At 57.0% G+C, this 17,406-nt stretch overlaps 1 protein-coding gene across 1 annotated transcript in view; it reads left to right on the forward strand.

Moving 5' to 3' along the window:
• Positions 1-1,639: 1,639 nt before the first annotated feature.
• MAZ (MYC associated zinc finger protein) overlaps positions 1,640-17,406 on the forward strand; it is a 33,674-nt gene continuing 17,907 nt past the window's right edge. Inside the window, exons 1-6 of the mRNA XM_085518624.1 lie at positions 1,640-1,702; positions 1,915-1,969; positions 3,361-3,453; positions 3,583-4,360; positions 8,432-8,495; positions 15,010-15,181. Of these exons, the coding sequence (XP_085374750.1) occupies positions 1,640-1,702; positions 1,915-1,969; positions 3,361-3,453; positions 3,583-4,360; positions 8,432-8,495; positions 15,010-15,181 (1,225 nt within the window). The remainder of the gene's footprint in view (positions 1,703-1,914; positions 1,970-3,360; positions 3,454-3,582; positions 4,361-8,431; positions 8,496-15,009; positions 15,182-17,406) is intronic.

A 17,406-nucleotide genomic window follows, 5' to 3' on the forward strand; every position in this document is an offset into this window, starting at 1 on the left:
GGGGCGGGGCTTAAACAATAAGGGGCGGGGCTTAATAAGGGGCGGGGCTTAGACAATTGGGGGGCGGGGCTAAGGGAGTGGGGCGGGGAATGATTGGTGGGATGAAAGGGGGCGGGGCTTTAACAATAAGGGGCGGGGCTTAGACAACGGGGGGCGGGGCTAAGGAATGGGGCGGGGTCTGATTGGCAGGTGGGGTTAATAGGGGGCGGGGCCTGATTGACGGAGTGAATGGGGGCGGGGCTTGCATTGAGGGGGCGGGGGCTTACACAATGAGGGGGCGGGATCTGATTGGTGGGTTGAATGGGGGGCGGGGCTTAAACAATGAGAGGCGGGGCTTGCATTGAGGGGGCGGGTCCTGATTGGTGGGTTGAAGTGGGCCGGGCTTGTGGTGAGGGGCGGGGCTTAGACAATGATGGGGTGGGGCTAAGGGAGGGGGCGGGGTTTGATTGGTGGGTTGAAAGGGGGCGGGGCTTGATATGAGGGGGGCGGGGCTAAGGGAGGGGGCGGGGTCTGATTGGTGGAGGGTTAGTAGAGGGGCGGGTCTAATGGGGGGGCGGGGTCTGATTGGTGGGTGGGGTCTGATTGGTAGGCGGGGTTAGTAGGGGCGGCGCTTAAACAATGAGGACGGGGCTAAGGGAGGGGGCGGGGTTTGATTGGTGGGTTGAAAGGGGGCGGGGCTTGCATAGAAGGGGCGGGGCTTGAGAGTCAGGGGGCGGGGCTTGCAACATGGGGGCGGGGTCTGATTGGTGGATTGAAAGGGGGCGGAGCTTATGGATTGAAAGTGGGCGGGGCTTGTGAATGGGAGGCCGGGCTAAGGGATGAGGCGGGGTGTGATTGGTGGCCTGAAAGGGGGCGGGGTTTGCATAATGAGGGGGTGGGGCTAATAGACGGGGTGCAGTCTGATTGGTGGATTGAAGTGGGCGGGGCTTTTTAGGGGCGGGGTCTGATTGGTGGGTTAAAAGGAGGCGGGGCTTGTGGATGAGGGGCGGGGCCTGATTGGTGGAAAGGGGCGGGGCTTTGTGGGCGGGGCTTGTGAATGGGGGCGGGCTCTGACTGGAGGGCGGGGTTATTAGAGGGGCGGGGCTAAGCGAGGGGGCGGGCTTTGGTTGTTGGATTGAAAGATGGTGGGGCCAATGGGGGCGGGGCTTGCATAATGAGGGCGTGGCTTTTCTGTTGGGCTTGAGCTCTGATTGGTCCGCATTCACAGTGGGCGGGGCTTAGTGACTTACACCAGGTGGGCGTGGCTTTTCTGTTGGGCGTGAGCTCTGATTGGTCCACGTTCAGAGTGGGCGGGGCTTAGTGACTTAAACCAGGTGGGCGTGGCTTTGTGTTGGGCTTGAGCTTTGATTGGTCTGCATCAATAATGGGCGGGGCTTAAGGCTGCCATTCACCAGGGGGCGTGGCTTTTGTGGTGGTTGTGAGCTCTGATTGGTCCACATCCACAGTGGGCGGGGCTATAGTTACCTCTTATTAGTGGGCGTGGCTTTGTGTTGGGCTTGAGCTCTCATTGGTCCGCATTTAGAGTGGGCGGGGCTTAGGAATGCTATTGACCAGGGGGCGTGGCTTTGGCAGTGGGCGTGGCTTTGGTGGTGGGCTTGAGCTCTGATTGGTCCACATCCAGAGTGGGCGTGGCTTATGAATGCTATTGAGCAGGGGGCGTGGCTTTATAGTGGGCACGGACTGTGATTGGTCCACATCCGGAGTGGGCGGGGCTTAGGGTTGCCTTTCATCAGGGGGCGTGGCTTTATGATGAGGTCGAGCTCTGATTGGTCCTTGTACACAGTGGGCGGAGCTTAGTGTCTTTCTCTAGTGGGCGTGGCCTGTGATTGGTCCATATCCACAGTGGGCGGGGCTATAGTTGCCTCTTATTAGTGGGCGTGGCTTTGTGTTGAGCTTGAGCTCTGATTGGTCCAGATTCGGAGTGGGCGGGGCTTTGGGTTGCCTTTCAACTGTGGGCGTGGCTTTGGCGGTGGGCGTGGCTTTCTTGGTAGCTGTGAGCTCTCATTGGTCCGTGCCGACAAGGGGGCGTGGCTTCCGTGGTGGGCGTGGCCTACCGTAACCGGAAGTGGGCGGGGCTTATTGACTTCCGGGTGGTCTAGACCGGAAGTGGGCGGGGCTTATGGACTTCCGGGTGGTCTTGACCGGAAGTGGGCGGGGCTTATCGACTTCCGGGTGGTCTAGACCAAAAATGGGCGGGGCTTATCATCTTGGGGGCGTGGCTTCTTGACCAGAAGTGGGCGGGGCTTATATGGGGGGGGGGGGGGGGGGGGGGGGGGGGGGGGCTGTCTAGACCGGAAGTAGGCGGGGCTTATGGACTTCTGGGTGGTCTAGACTGGAAGTAGGCGGGGCTTATTGGCTTCCGGGTGATCTTGACCGGAAGTGGGCGGGGCATATGGACTTCCGGGTGGTCTAGACCGAAAATGGGCGGGGCTTATCGTCTTGGGGGCGTGGCTTCTTGACCGGAAGTGGGCGGGGCTTATTGACTTCTGGGTGACCTTGACCGGAAGTGGGCGGGGCTTATGGACTTCCTGGTGGTCTAGACCGGAAGTGGGCGGGGCTTATGGGCTTCCGGGTGGTCTAGACCGGAAGTGGGCGTGGCTTATCAACTTCTGGGTGGTCTAGACCGGAAGTGGGCGGGGCTTATGGACTTCCGGGTGGTCTAGACCGGAAGTGGGTGGGGCTTATCGTCTTTCGGGGGCGTGGCTTTTTGACCGGAATTGGGCGGGGCTTGGGGGGGGGGGGGGGGCTGTCTTGACCGGAAGTAGGCGGGGCTTATTGACTTCTGGGTGGTCTAGACCGGAAGTGGGCGGGGCTAATTGACTTCTGGGTGGTCTAGACCGGAAGTGGGCGGGGCTGGTCTAGACCGGAAGTGGGCGGGGCTAATTGACTTCTGGGTGGTCTAGACCGGAAGTGGGCGGGGCTTATCGACTTCTGGGTGGTCTTGACCGGAAGTGGGCGGGGCTAATTGACTTCTGGGTGGTCTCGACCGGAAGTGGGCGGGGCTTATCTAGACCGGAAGTGGGCGGGGCTAATTGACTTCTGGGTGGTCTAGACCGGAAGTGGGCGGGGCTTATCGACTTCTGGGTGGTCTTGACCGGAAGTGGGCGGGGCTAATTGACTTCTGGGTGGTCTCGACCGGAAGTGGGCGGGGCTTATCTAGACCGGAAGTGGGCGGGGCTAATTGACTTCTGGGTGGTCTAGACCGGAAGTGGGCGGGGCTTATCGACTTCTGGGTGGTCTAGACCGGAAGTAGGCGGGGCTTATTGACTTCCTGGGTAGGGGGTGGGGGAGGGGTGGGGTCGTGACCGGAAGTGGGTGAGACTTATTGACTTCCGGGGGGCGTGGCTTCTTGACCGGTAGTGGGCGTGGCTTATGGACTTCCGGGGGCGTGGCTTCTTGACCGGAAGTGGGCGTGGCTTATTGACTTCCGGGGGCGTGGCTTCTTGAACGGAAGTGGGCGGGGCTTATGGACTTCCTGGGTTGGGGGTGGGGGAGGGGGGGGTCGTGACCGGAAGTAGGCGGGGCTTATATGGGGGGGGGGCTGGATCTGCCCTGCGATTGGTCCGTTCCCCAACCAATGAGCTGTTTCCCTTTTCCAGCCGGCCCCTCCCCCAGCCGTGGCCCCTCCCCCGGAAGTGCTTCCCCCCTCGGATCTCCTCCCCCCTTTACTTCCGGATCCGGCTCCTCCCACTTCCTCTACGGTCGATGGAGCCGCGTTAAAACCCGGCCCCAACCCCCAACAACCGGAACTTCCGGTCCCACCACTTCCTGTCCCATCACCACTTCCTGTTTCACCACTTCCTGTTTCATCACTTCCTGTTTCTCAACTTCCCGTCCCCCAACCGGAAGTCACGTTATCTCCGATCCCGGAAGTGAATCCTCCGACCCGGAAATCGAAAAGCAAAGGTCCTTACGTTTGTTTCCAATGCGCCAAAGAGTTTAAGAACGGTTACAACCTCCGGCGCCATCAGGCCACCCACGGAGTCAGACCTCCAAGCCACGTGGGGGCGCTGTCGCCCGGCACGAGCGTCACTTCCGCTTCAGTCTCTATGATCCCAGATGGTTCCACTTCCGGTCCTCCAATCCACATGGGGGCGCTAGAGGACGCCGGAGCTGCCACAACCGGAAGTAATAACCGGAAACGGAAGAGCCATTCGTGTGAGGCTTGTGGGAAGGCCTTCCGGGATGTGTATCATTTAAGGAGGCACCGATTGGCTCATTCGGATGAACGGCCGTTTCAATGCCCCGTCTGTCAGCAACGCTTTAAGAGGAAGGATCGCATGGGACACCACCTGCGGGGCCATCAAGGAGCCGTGCATAGACCCTATGCTTGCTCGCATTGCCCTAAGGCTTTCTCGAGGTCAGTCTCTATGATCCAATATGGCCGACAGGCTCTAGGGTCCCCTCTATCAACCCCCTCCTTTCTTGTCTCTATGGTCCAACATGGCCGACAAGCTCTATCATCCAATATGGCCGCCAGTCTTTATTGTCCAATATGGCCGACTGTTTCTATCAGCCAATATGGCCGACAGTCTCTCTGGTCCTCTCTATGATCCCCATCCCCTCTCATCTCTATGATCCAACATGGCCGACAGTCTCAGATCCAATATGGCCGACAGTCTCAGATCCAATATGGCCACCAGTATCTGTGATCCAATATGGCCGCCAGTCTCTATGGTCTAATATGGCGGACAGTCTATATGATCCAATATGGCCACCAGTATCTAGGGTCCTCTCTATGATCCCCCTCCCCTCGCATCTCTATGGTCCAATATGGCCGACAGTCTCAGATCCAATATGGCCGACAGTGTCTATGGTCCAATATGGCCGCCGGTATCTGTGATCCAATATGGCCGACAGTCTCGGACACAATATGGCCGACAGTCTTGGATCCAAGATGGCCGCCAGTCTCTATGATCCAATATGGCCGACAGTCTCTATGGTCCCCTCTTCAGACTCTATGATCCCTTATACCTCCAACACTCCCTCCTTTAGTCTCTTAAGCCCCCATTTGGTCCCAAATCTGCCCTTTTTTGCCCCAAATCTGCCGTTTATTGCCCCATTTCAGGTCATTTTTTCCCCAAAACCCTCTTTAAGCCCGAAAAATGCCCCTTTTTGCCTCAAATCTGCCTTTTTTGGCCCCAAATCTGCCCTTTTTGGCCCCATTTCAGGTCATTTCTGCCCCATAATCCCCTTTAAGTCCCTTTTTGGCCCCAAATCTGCCCTTTTTTACCCCATTTCAGGTCATTTCTGCCCCATAACCCCCTTTTTATCCCCCATTTGGCCCCAAATCTGCCCTTTTTTGCCCCATTTCAGGTCATTTCCGCCCCATAACCCCCTTTTTAGCCCCATTTTGGCCCCAAATCTGCCCTTTTTTGCCCCAAATCTGCCCTTTTTTGCCCCACTTAAGGTCATTTCTGCCCCATAACCCCCATTTGAGCCCCATTTTGGCCCCAAATCTGCCCTTTTTTGCCCCAAATCTGCCCCTTTTTACCCCATTTCAGGTCATTTCTGCCCCATAACCCCCTTTTTAGCCCCATTTTGGCCCCAAATCTGCCCTTTTTTGCCCCATTTCAGGTCATTTCTGCCCCATAACGCCCTTTTGAGCCCCATTTTGGCCCCAAATCTGCCCTTTTTGGCCCCATTTCAGGTCATTTCTGCCCCATAACCCCCTTTTAGCCCCCATTTTGGCCCCAAATCTGCCCTTTTTGGCCCCATTTCAGGTCATTTCTGCCCCATAATCCCCTTTAAGTCCCTTTTTGGCCCCAAATCTGCCCTTTTTTGCCCCATTTCAGGTCATTTCTGCCCCATAACCCCCATTTGAGCCCCATTTTGGCCCCAAAAATGCCCCTTTTTGCCCCAAATCTGCCCTTTTTGGCCCCATTTCAGGTCATTTCCGCCCCATAACCCGTTTTTTAGCCCCATTTTGGCCCCAAATCTGCCCTTTTTGGCCCCAAATCTGCCCTTTTTGGCCCCATTTCAGGTCATTTCCTCCCCATAACCCGTTTTTAGCCCCATTTTGGCCCCAAATCTGCCCTTTTTTGCCCCAAATCTGCCCTTTTTTACCCCATTTCAGGTCATTTCTGCCCCATAAGCCCCATTTGAGCCCCAGTTTGGCCCCAAATCTGCCCTTTTGTGCCCCAATTTGGATCATTTCTGCCCCCAAACCCCCTTTTTAGCCCCATTTTGGCCCCAAAAATGCCCATTTTTGCCCCAAATCTGCCTTTTTTTGCCCCATTTCAGGTCATTTCTTCCCCATAACCCCCTTTTGAGTCCCATTTTGGCCCCAAATTTGAGCTTTCTGGCCCCAAATCTGCCCTTCTGTGCCTCACTTCTGCCTTTTTTGGCCCCAAATCTGCCCTTTTTTGCCCCATTTCAGGTCATTTCTGCCCCATAACCCCCATTTGAGCCCCATTTTGGCCCCAAATCTGCCCTTTTTTGCCCCAAATCTGCCCTTTTTGCCCCATTTCAGGTCATTTCTGCCCCATTTCAGGTCATTTCTGCCCCATAACCCCCATTTGAGCCCCATTTTGGCCCCAAATCTGCCCTTTTTTGCCCCATTTCAGGTCATTTCTGCCCCATAACCCCCATTAAGTCTCTTTTTTGCCCCAAATCTGCCCTTTTTTGCCCCATTTCAGGTCATTTCCGCCCCATAACCCCCGTTTTAGCCCCATTTTGGCCCCAAATCTGCCCTTTTTTGCCCCAAATCTGCCCTTTTTGCCCCATTTCAGGTCATTTCTGCCCCATTTCCCCCTTTTGAACCCCATTTGGCCCTAAATCTGCCCTTTTTTGCCCCAAATCTGCCCTTTTTGGCCCCATTTCAGGTAATTTCTGCCCCATAACCCCCTTTAAACCCCCATTTTTGCCCCAAATCTGCCCCTTTTTGCCCCATTTCAGGTCATTTCCGCCCCATAACCCCCTTTTTTAGCCCCATTTTGGCCCCAAATCTGCCCTTTTTGGCCCCATTTCAGGTCATTTCTGCCCCATTTCCCCCTTTTGAACCCCATTTGGCCCTAAATCTGCCCTTTTTTGCCCCAAATCTGCCCTTTTTTACCCCATTTCAGGTCATTTCTGCCCCATAACCCCCATTTTAGCCCCATTTTGGCCCCAAATCTGCCCTTTTTTGCCCCAATTTGGATCATTTCTGCCCCATAACCCCCTTTTGAGCCCCATTTTGGCCCCAAATCTGCCCTTTTTTGCCCCAAATCTGCCCTTTTTGACCCCATTTCAGGTAATTTCTGCCCCATAACCCCCTTTAAACCCCCATTTTGGCCCCAAACCTGCCCATTTTGGCCCCAAATCTGCCCCTTTTTGCCCCATTTCAGGTCATTTCTTCCCCATAACCCCCTTTAAGCCCCATTTTGGCCCCAAATCTGCCCTTTTTTACCCCATTTCAGGTCATTTCTGCCTCATAACCCCCATTTGAGCCCCATTTTGGCCCCAAAAATGCCCCTTTTTGCCCCAAATCTGCCCTTTTTGGCCCCATTTCAGGTCATTTCTGCCTCATAACCCCCATTTGAGCCCCATTTTGGCCCCAAAAATGCCCCTTTTTGCCCCAAATCTGCCCTTTTTGGCCCCATTTCAGGTCATTTCTGCCCCATAACCCCCATTTTAGCCCCATTTTGGCCCCAAATCTGCCCTTTTTTGCCCCAATTTGGATCATTTCTGCCCCATAACCCCCTTTTGAGCCCCATTTTGGCCCCAAATCTGCCCTTTTTTGCCCCAAATCTGCCCTTTTTGACCCCATTTCAGGTAATTTCTGCCCCATAACCCCCTTTAAACCCCCATTTTGGCCCCAAACCTGCCCATTTTGGCCCCAAATCTGCCCCTTTTTGCCCCATTTCAGGTCATTTCTTCCCCATAACCCCCTTTAAGCCCCATTTTGGCCCCAAATCTGCCCTTTTTTACCCCATTTCAGGTCATTTCTGCCTCATAACCCCCATTTGAGCCCCATTTTGGCCCCAAAAATGCCCCTTTTTGCCCCAAATCTGCCCTTTTTGGCCCCATTTCAGGTCATTTCTGCCCCATAACCCCCTGTTAACCCCCATTTTGGCCCCAAATCTGCCCTTTTTTGCCCCAAATCTGGCATTTTATGCCCCATTTCAGGTCATTTCTGCCCCATAACCCCCATTAAGTCTCTTTTTTGCCCCAAATCTGCCCTTTTTTGCCCCATTTCAGGTCATTTCTGCCCCATAACCCCCTTTTGAGCCCCATTTTGGCCCCAAATCTGCCCTTTTTTGCCCCATTTCAGGTCATTTCTGCCCCATAACCCCCATTAAGTCCCATTTTGGCCCCAAATCTGCCGTTTTTGGCCCCATTTCAGCTCATTTCTGCCCCATAACCCCCTTTATTCTCCATGACCCCCAATTCCTGCCCCACTTTTCCCATTTTTTGCCTTTTTTAACCCAATTTCTCTCCCCCCCCCCCAAAGGCCGGATCATCTCAACAGCCACGTGCGCCAGGTGCACTCCACTGAGCGGCCATTCAAGTGCCAGGTACGTCTGACCCATAGAGACCCCACAGCTGCCCCATAGAGACCCCACAGCTGCCCCATAGAGACCCCATAGAGACCCCATAGAGATTCCATAGCTGCCCCATAGAGATCCAATAGCTGCCCCATAGAGACCCCATAGCTGCCCCATAGAGACCCCAGAGAGACCCCATAGCTGCCCCATAGAGACCCCAAATAGACCCCATAGCTGCCCCATAGAGACCCCATAGCTGCCCCATAGAGACCCCATAGCTGCTCCATAGAGACCCCACAGGGACCCCATAGAGACCCCATAGCTGCCCCATAGAGACCCCAAAGAGACCCCATAGAGACCCCATAGCTGCCCCATAGAGACCCCATAGCTGCCCCATAGAGACCCCATAGAGACCCCATAGCTGCCCCATAGAGACCCCAAAGAGACCCCATAGCTGCCCCATAGAGACCCCATAGAGACCCCATAGCTGCCCCATGGAGACCCCATAGAGACCCCATAGCTGCCCCATAGAGACCCCATAGCTGCCCCATAGAGACCCCAAAGAGACCCCATAGCTGCCCCATAGAGACCCCATAGCTGCCCCATAGAGACCCCAAAGAGACCCCATAGAGACCCCATAGCTGCCCCATAGAGACCCCATAGCTGCCCCATAGAGACCCCATAGCTGCCCCATGGAGACCCCATAGAGACCCCATAGAGACCCCATAGCTGCCCCATAGAGACCCCATAGAGACCCCATAGCTGCCCCATAGAGACCCCAAAGAGACCCCATAGCTGCCCCATAGAGACCCCATAGCTGCCCCATAGCTGCCCCATAGAGACCCCATAGCTGCCCCATAGAGACCCCATAGAGACCCCATAGCTGCCCCATAGAGACCCCATGGCTGCCCCAGAGAGACCCCGTAGGGACCCCATAGCTGCCCCATAGAGACCCCATTGAGACCCCATAGCTGCCCCATAGTGACCCCACAGGGACCCCATAGCTGCCCCATAGAGACCCCATAGAGACCCCATAGCTGCCCCATAGAGACCCCAAAGAGACCCCATAGCTGCCCCATAGAGACCCCATAGAGACCCCATAGCTGCCCCATAGAGACCCCATAGCTGCCCCATAGAGACCCCATAGCTGCCCCATAGAGACCCCATAGAGACCCCATAGCTGCCCCATAGAGACCCCATAGAGACCCCATAGGGACCCCATAGCTGCCCCATAGAGACCCCAAAGAGACCCCATAGCTGCCCCATAGAGACCCCATAGCTGCCCCATAGAGACCCCATAGAGACCCCATAGGGACCCCATAGCTGCCCCATAGAGACCCCAAAGAGACCCCATAGCTGCCCCATAGAGACCCCATAGCTGCCCCATAGAGACCCCATAGAGACCCCATAGGGACCCCATAGCTGCCTCATAGAGACCCCAAAGAGACCCCATAGCTGCCCCATAGAGACCCCATAGCTGCCCCATAGAGACCCCATAGAGACCCCATAGAGACCCCATAGGGACCCCATAGCTGCCCCATAGAGACCCCAAAGAGACCCCATAGCTGCCCCATAGAGACCCCATAGCTGCCCCATAGAGACCCCATAGAGACCCCATAGGGACCCCATAGCTGCCCCATAGAGACCCCAAAGAGACCCCATAGCTGCCCCATAGAGACCCCATAGCTGCCCCATAGAGACCCCATAGAGACCCCATAGGGACCCCATAGCTGCCCCATAGAGACCCCAAAGAGACCCCATAGCTGCCCCATAGAGACCCCATAGCTGCCCCATAGAGACCCCATAGAGACCCCATAGGGACCCCATAGCTGCCCCATAGAGACCCCAAAGAGACCCCATAGCTGCCCCATAGAGACCCCATAGCTGCCCCATAGAGACCCCATAGAGACCCCATAGGGACCCCATAGCTGCCCCATAGAGACCCCAAAGAGACCCCATAGCTGCCCCATAGAGACCCCATAGCTGCCCCATAGAGACCCCATAGAGACCCCATAGGGACCCCATAGCTGCCCCATAGACACCCCATAGAGACCCCATAGGGACCCCATAGCTGCCCAATAGAGACCCCATATTGGCCCCATAGCTGCCCCAGCCCCACATGTGACCCCATATCTCCCCATAGACGTGTGAAGCCGCCTTTGCCACCAAGGACCGTCTCCATGCCCCATAGATCACCCCAGCCCCACATACTGACCCCATAGAGACCCCATAGCTGCCCCATATCAGCCCCCAGCCCCACATCTGACCCCATAGCTGCCCCATAGCTGCCCCAGCCCCACAGCTGACCCCATATCTCCACATAGAGACCCATAGCTGCCCCATAGAGACCCCATAGAGACCCATAGCTGCCCCATAGAGACCCCATATCACCCCCCAGCCCCACATGTGACCCCATATCTGCCCCCATAGACGTGTGAAGCCGCCTTTGCCACCAAGGACCGTCTCCGTGCCCCATAGCTCCCCCCAGCCCCACATCTGACCCCATAGCTGCCCCATAGAGACCCCATAGGGACCCCTTAGAGACCCATAGAGACCCATAGCTGCCCCATAGAGACCCCATAGGGACCTCATAGAGACCCCATAGCTGCCCCATAGGGTTTCATTGAGATCCATTGAGACCCATAGGGACCCCATAGCTACCCCATAGAGACCCCATAGAGACCCCATAGCTGCCCCATAGAGACCCCATAGCTGCCCCATAGAGACCCCATAGAGACCCCATAGCTGCCCCATAGAGACCCCATAGCTGCCCCATAGAGACCCCATAGAGACCCCATAGCTGCCCCATATCACCCCCCAGCCCCACATCTGACCCCATAGAGACCCATAGCTGCCCCATAGCTGCCCCATAGCTGCCCCAGCCCCACACGTGACCCCATATCTCCCCATAGACGTGTGAAGCTGCCTTTGCCACCAAGGACTGTCTCTGTGCCCCACAGATCCCCCCAGCCCCACATATCAGCCCCCAGCCCCACATATTGACCCCATATCTCCCCCCAGCCCCACATCTGACCCCATAGAGACCCCATAGCTGCCCCATAGAGACCCACAGCTGCCCCCAGCCCCACATGTGACCCCATAGAGACCCCTAGGGACCCCACAGAGACCCCATAGCTGCCCCATAGAGACCCCATAGCTGCCCCATAGAGACCCCATAGCTGCCCCATAGAGACCCCATAGAGACCCCATAGCTGCCCCATAGAGACCCCATAGCTGCCCCATAGAGACCCCATAGAGACCCCATAGCTGCCCCAGCCCCACACGTGACCCCATATCTCCCCATAGACGTGTGAAGCCGCCTTTGCCACCAAGGACCGTCTCCGTGCCCCATAGATCCCCCCAGCCCCACATACTGGCCATATAGCTGTCCCCAGCCCCACATCTGACCCCATAGAGACCCCATAGCTGCCCCATAGAGACCCACATCTAACCCCATAGAGACCCCATAGCTGCCCCATAGAGACCCCATAGCTGCCCCATAGGGACCCCATATCACCCCCCAGCCCCACATCTGACCCCATAGAGACCCCATAGCTGCCCCATATCAGCCCCCAGCCCCATATGTGCCCCATATCTCCCCCCATAGACGTGTGAAGCCGCCTTTGCCACCAAGGACCGTCTCCGTGCCCCATAGATCCCCCCAGCCCCACATCTGACCCCATAGGGACCCCATAGAGACCCCATAGGGACCCCTTAGAGACCCCATAGGGACCCCTTAGAGACCCAGAGCTGCCCCATAGAGACCCCATAGCTGCCCCATAGAGACCCCATAGCTGCCCAATAGAGACGCCATAGCTGCCCCAGCCCCATATCTGGCCCCATAGAGACTCCATAGCTGCCCCATAGAGACCCCATAGAGACCCCATAGCTGCCCCATATCACCCCCCAGCCCCATATATGACCCCATATCACTCCCCAGCCCCACACCTGACCCCATATCTCCCCATAGAGACCCATAGCTGCCCCCAGCCCCACATGTGACCCCATAGAGACCCCATAGGGACCTCATAGAGACCCCATAGCTGCCCCATAGAGACCCCATAGCTGCCCCATAGAGACCCCATAGAGACCCCATAGCTGCCCCATATCAGCCCCCAGCCCCACACGTGACCCCATATCTCCCCATAGAGACCCATAGCTGCCCCATAGCTGCCCCATAGCTGCCCCATAGCTGCCCCAGCCCCACACGTGACCCCATATCTCCCCATAGACGTGTGAAGCTGCCTTTGCCACCAAGGACTGTCTCTGTGCCCCACAGATCCCCCCAGCCCCACATATCAGCCCCCAGCCCCACATATTGACCCCATATCTCCCCCCAGCCCCACATCTGACCCCATAGGGACCCCATAGGGACCCCATAGAGACCCATAGCTGCCCCATAGGGACCCCATAGCTGCCCCATAGCTGCCCCAGCCCCATATGTGACCCCATATCTCCCCATATCTCCCCATAGCTGCCCCATAGCTGCCCCAGCCCCATATATAACCCCATATCTCCCCATAGACGTGTGAAGCCGCCTTTGCCACCAAGGACCGTCTCCGTGCCCCATAGCTCCCCCCAGCCCCACATACTGGCCCCATAGATGCCCATATCACCCCCCAGCCCCACATATTGGCCCCATAGATACCCCCAGCCCCACATCTGACCCCATATCTCCCCATAGAGACCCATAGCTGCCCCATAGCTGCCCCATATCACCCCCCAGCCCCATATATAACCCCATATCTCCCCATAGAGACCCATAGCTGCCCCAGCCCCATATATGACCCCATATCTCCCCATAGAGACCCATAGCTGCCCCATAGCTGCCCCCAGCCCCATATCTAACCCCGTATCTCCCCATAGAGACCCATAGCTGCCCCATAGCTGCCCCATAGCTGCCCCCAGCCCCATATCTAACCCCATATCTCCCCATAGAGACCCATAGCTGCCCCATAGCTGCCCCATAGCTGCCCCCAGCCCCATATCTAACCCCGTATCTCCCCATAGAGACCCATAGCTGCCCCATAGCTGCCCCATAGCTGCCCCCAGCCCCATATCTAACCCCATATCTCCCCCCACAGACGTGTGAAGCCGCCTTTGCCACCAAGGACCGTCTCCATGCCCCATAGCTCCCCCCAGCCCCACATCTGACCCCATAGAGACCCCATAGAGACCCCACAGAGACCCCATACCTGCCCCATAGAGACCCATATCCCCCCCCAGCCCCACATATTGACCCCATATCTCCCACCAGCCCCATATATGACCCCATATCACCCCCCAGCCCCACATCTGACCCCATAGAGACCCCATAGAGACCCCTTAGAGACCCATAGCTGCCCCATAGGGACCCCATAGCTGCCCCCAGCCCCACATGTGACCCCATATCTCCCCATAGAGACCCATAGCTGCCCCATAGCTGCCCCATAGATGCCCATATCACCCCCCAGCCCCATATCTGACCCCATATCTCCCCATAGCTGCCCCATAGAGACCCATAGATGCCCATATCACCCCCCAGCCCCACATCTGACCCCATAGCTGCCCCATATCAGCCCCCAGCCCCACACGTGACCCCATATCTCCCCATAGAGACCCATAGCTGCCCCATAGCTGCCCCATTGCTGCCCCCAGCCCCATACGTGACCCATATCTCCCCACAGACGTGTGAAGCCGCCTTTGCCACCAAGGACCGTCTCCATGCCCCATAGAGACCCCATAGCTGCCCCATAGAGACCCCATAGCTGCCCCATATCACCCCCCAGCCCCACATCTGACCCCATAGAGACCCCGTAGGGACCCCATAGAGACGCATAGCTGCCCCATAGAGACCCCATAGCTGCCCCATATCTCCCCATAGAGACCCCATAGCTCCCCCAGCCCCACATGTGACCCCATATCTCCCCATAGACGTGTGAAGCCGCCTTTGCCACCAAGGACCGTCTCTGTGCCCCACAGATCCCCCCAGCCCCACATATCAGCCCCCAGCCCCACATATTGACCCCATATCTCCCCCCAGCCCCACATCTGACCCCATAGGGACCCCATAGAGACCCCATAGGGACCCCATAGAGACCCATAGCTGCCCCATAGGGACCCCATAGCTGCCCCAGCCCCACATGTGACCCCATATCTCCCCATAGAGACCCATAGCTGCCCCATAGCTGCCCCATATCAGCCCCCAGCCCCATATATGACCCCATATCTCCCCATAGAGACCCATAGCTGCCCCATAGCTGCCCCATATCAGCCCCCAGCCCCATATCTAACCCCATATCTCCCCATAGAGACCCATAGCTGCCCCATAGCTGCCCCATATCAGCCCCCAGCCCCATATATGACCCCATATCTCCCCATAGAGACCCATAGCTGCCCCATAGCTGCCCCATATCAGCCCCCAGCCCCATATCTAACCCCATATCTCCCCATAGAGACCCATAGCTGCCCCATAGCTGCCCCCAGCCCCATATCTAACCCCATATCTCCCCATAGAGACCCATAGCTGCCCCCAGCCCCATACGTGACCCATATCTCCCCATAGACGTGTGAAGCCGCCTTTGCCACCAAGGACCGTCTCCGCGCTCACGCGGTTCGTCACGAGGACAAAGTCCCGTGTCACGTGTGCGGGAAACTGCTGAGTGCGGCCTATATCGGGGATCACATGAAGGTGCACGGACACGGACCCACACACGTGTGCGGGCTCTGCAACAAAGGTGGGGCAATCTATGGGGCTGGGGGGGAACTTATGGGGAGATGTGGGGGGATATGGGGCTGGGATGGCAGCTTATGGGGAGATATGGGGAGATATGGGGCTGGGATGTCAACTTATGGGGAGATATGGGGAGATATGGGGCTGGGACGGCATCCTATGGGGAGATATGGGGAGATATGGGGAGATATGGGGCTGGGACGGCATCCTATGGGGAGATATGGGGAGATATGGGGCTGGGACGGCATCCTATGGGGAGATATGGGGCTGAGAGTGAAGTTATGGGGCTGGGATGGCAGCTTATGGGGAGATATGGGGCTGGGATGGCAGCTTATGGGGAGATATGGGGCTGGGATGGCATCCTATGGGGAGATATGGGGAGATATGGGGCTGGGACGGCATCCTATGGGGAGATATGGGGCTGAGAGTGAAGTTATGGGGCTGGGATGGCAGCTTATGGGGAGATATGGGGCTGGGATGGCATCCTATGGGGAGATATGGGGCTGGAGGTGAAGTTATGGGGCTGGGATGTCATCCTATGGGGAGATGTGGGGTAATATGGGGTTGGAGTGTGGGGTTATGGGGCTGGGATGGCAGCTTATGGGGAGATATGGGGCTGGGATGGCAGCTTATGGGGAGATATGGGGTTGGAATAGGACACTATGGGGCTGGGAGTGAAGTTATGGGGCTGGGATGGCATCCTATGGGGAGATATGGGGCTGGGATGGCAGCTTATGGGGAGATATGGGGTTGGAATAGGACACTATGGGGCTGGGAGTGAAGTTATGGGGCTGGGATGGCATCCTATGGGGAGATATGGGGCTGGGATGGCAGCTTATGGGGAGATATGGGGAGATATGGGGCTGGGATGGCATCCTATGGGGAGATATGGGGAGATAAGGGGCTGGGATGGCAGCTTATGGGGAGATATGGGGAGATATGGGGTTGGAATGGGACACTATGGGGCTGGGATGGGGGGTTATGGGGAGATATGGGGCTGGGGGGGGGAGATATAGGGAGATATGGGGCTGGAAAGGGGGGATATGGGGCTGGGAGTGAAGTTATGGGGAGATATGGGGCTGGAGCGTGGAGTTATGGGGCTGAGATGGCAGCTTATGGGGCTGGAGATGAAGTTATGGGGCTGGGATGGGGGGTTATGGGGAGATATGGGGCTGGGATGGCATCCTATGGGGAGATATGGGGCTGGGATGGCATCCTATGGGGAGATATGGGGAGATATGGGGCTGGGACGGCAGCTTATGGGGAGATATGGGGAGATATGGGGCTGGGATGGCATCCTATGGGGAGATATGGGGCTGAGAGTGAAGTTATGGGGCTGGGATGGCAGCTTATGGGGAGATATGGGGCTGGGATGTCATCCTATGGGGAGATATGGGGTAATATGGGGTTGGAGTGTGGGGTTATGGGGCTGGGATGGCATCCTATGGGGAGATATGGGGTTGGAATAGGACACTATGGGGCTGGGAGTGAAGTTATGGGGCTGGGATGGCATCCTATGGGGAGATATGGGGCTGGGATGTCAGCTTATGGGGAGATATGGGGAGATAGGGGGCTGGGATGGCAGCTTATGGGGCTGGGATGGAGAGATATGGGGAGATATGGGGCTGAGAGTGAAGTTATGGGGCTGGGATGGCAGCTTATGGGGAGATATGGGGAGATATGGGTCTGGAATGGGGAGATGTGGGGATGGGAGTGAAGTTATGGGGCTGGGATGGCAGCTTATGGGGCTGGAGATGAAGTTATGGGGCTGGGATGGGGGGTTATGGGGAGATATGGGGCTGGGATGGCAGCTTATGGGGAGATATGGGGTGTTATGGGGCTGAAGATGAAGTTATGGGGAGATATGGGGTGATATGGGGAGATGTGGGGCTGCTGAGTGCGGCCTATATCGGGGATCACATGAAGGTGCACGGACACGGACCCACACACGTGTGCGGGCTCTGCAACAAAGGTGGGGCAATCTATGGGGCTGGGACGGCATCCTATGGGGAGATATGGGGTGATATGGGGCTGGGATGGCATCCTATGGGGAGATATGGGGTGATATGGGGCTGGGATGGCATCCTATGGGGAGATATGGGGCTGGGAGTGAAGTTATGGGGCTGGGATGGCAGCTTATGGGGAGATATGGGGCTGGGATGGCATCCTATGGGGAGATATGGGGAGATGTGGGGCTGCTGAGTGCGGCCTATATCGGGGATCACATGA

The sequence above is a fragment of the Coturnix japonica genome, chromosome 17 (genome assembly GCF_054131305.1).
Source record: "Coturnix japonica strain WE chromosome 17, WE-NBRP24, whole genome shotgun sequence".
Taxonomy (NCBI): Eukaryota; Metazoa; Chordata; class Aves; order Galliformes; family Phasianidae; genus Coturnix; species Coturnix japonica.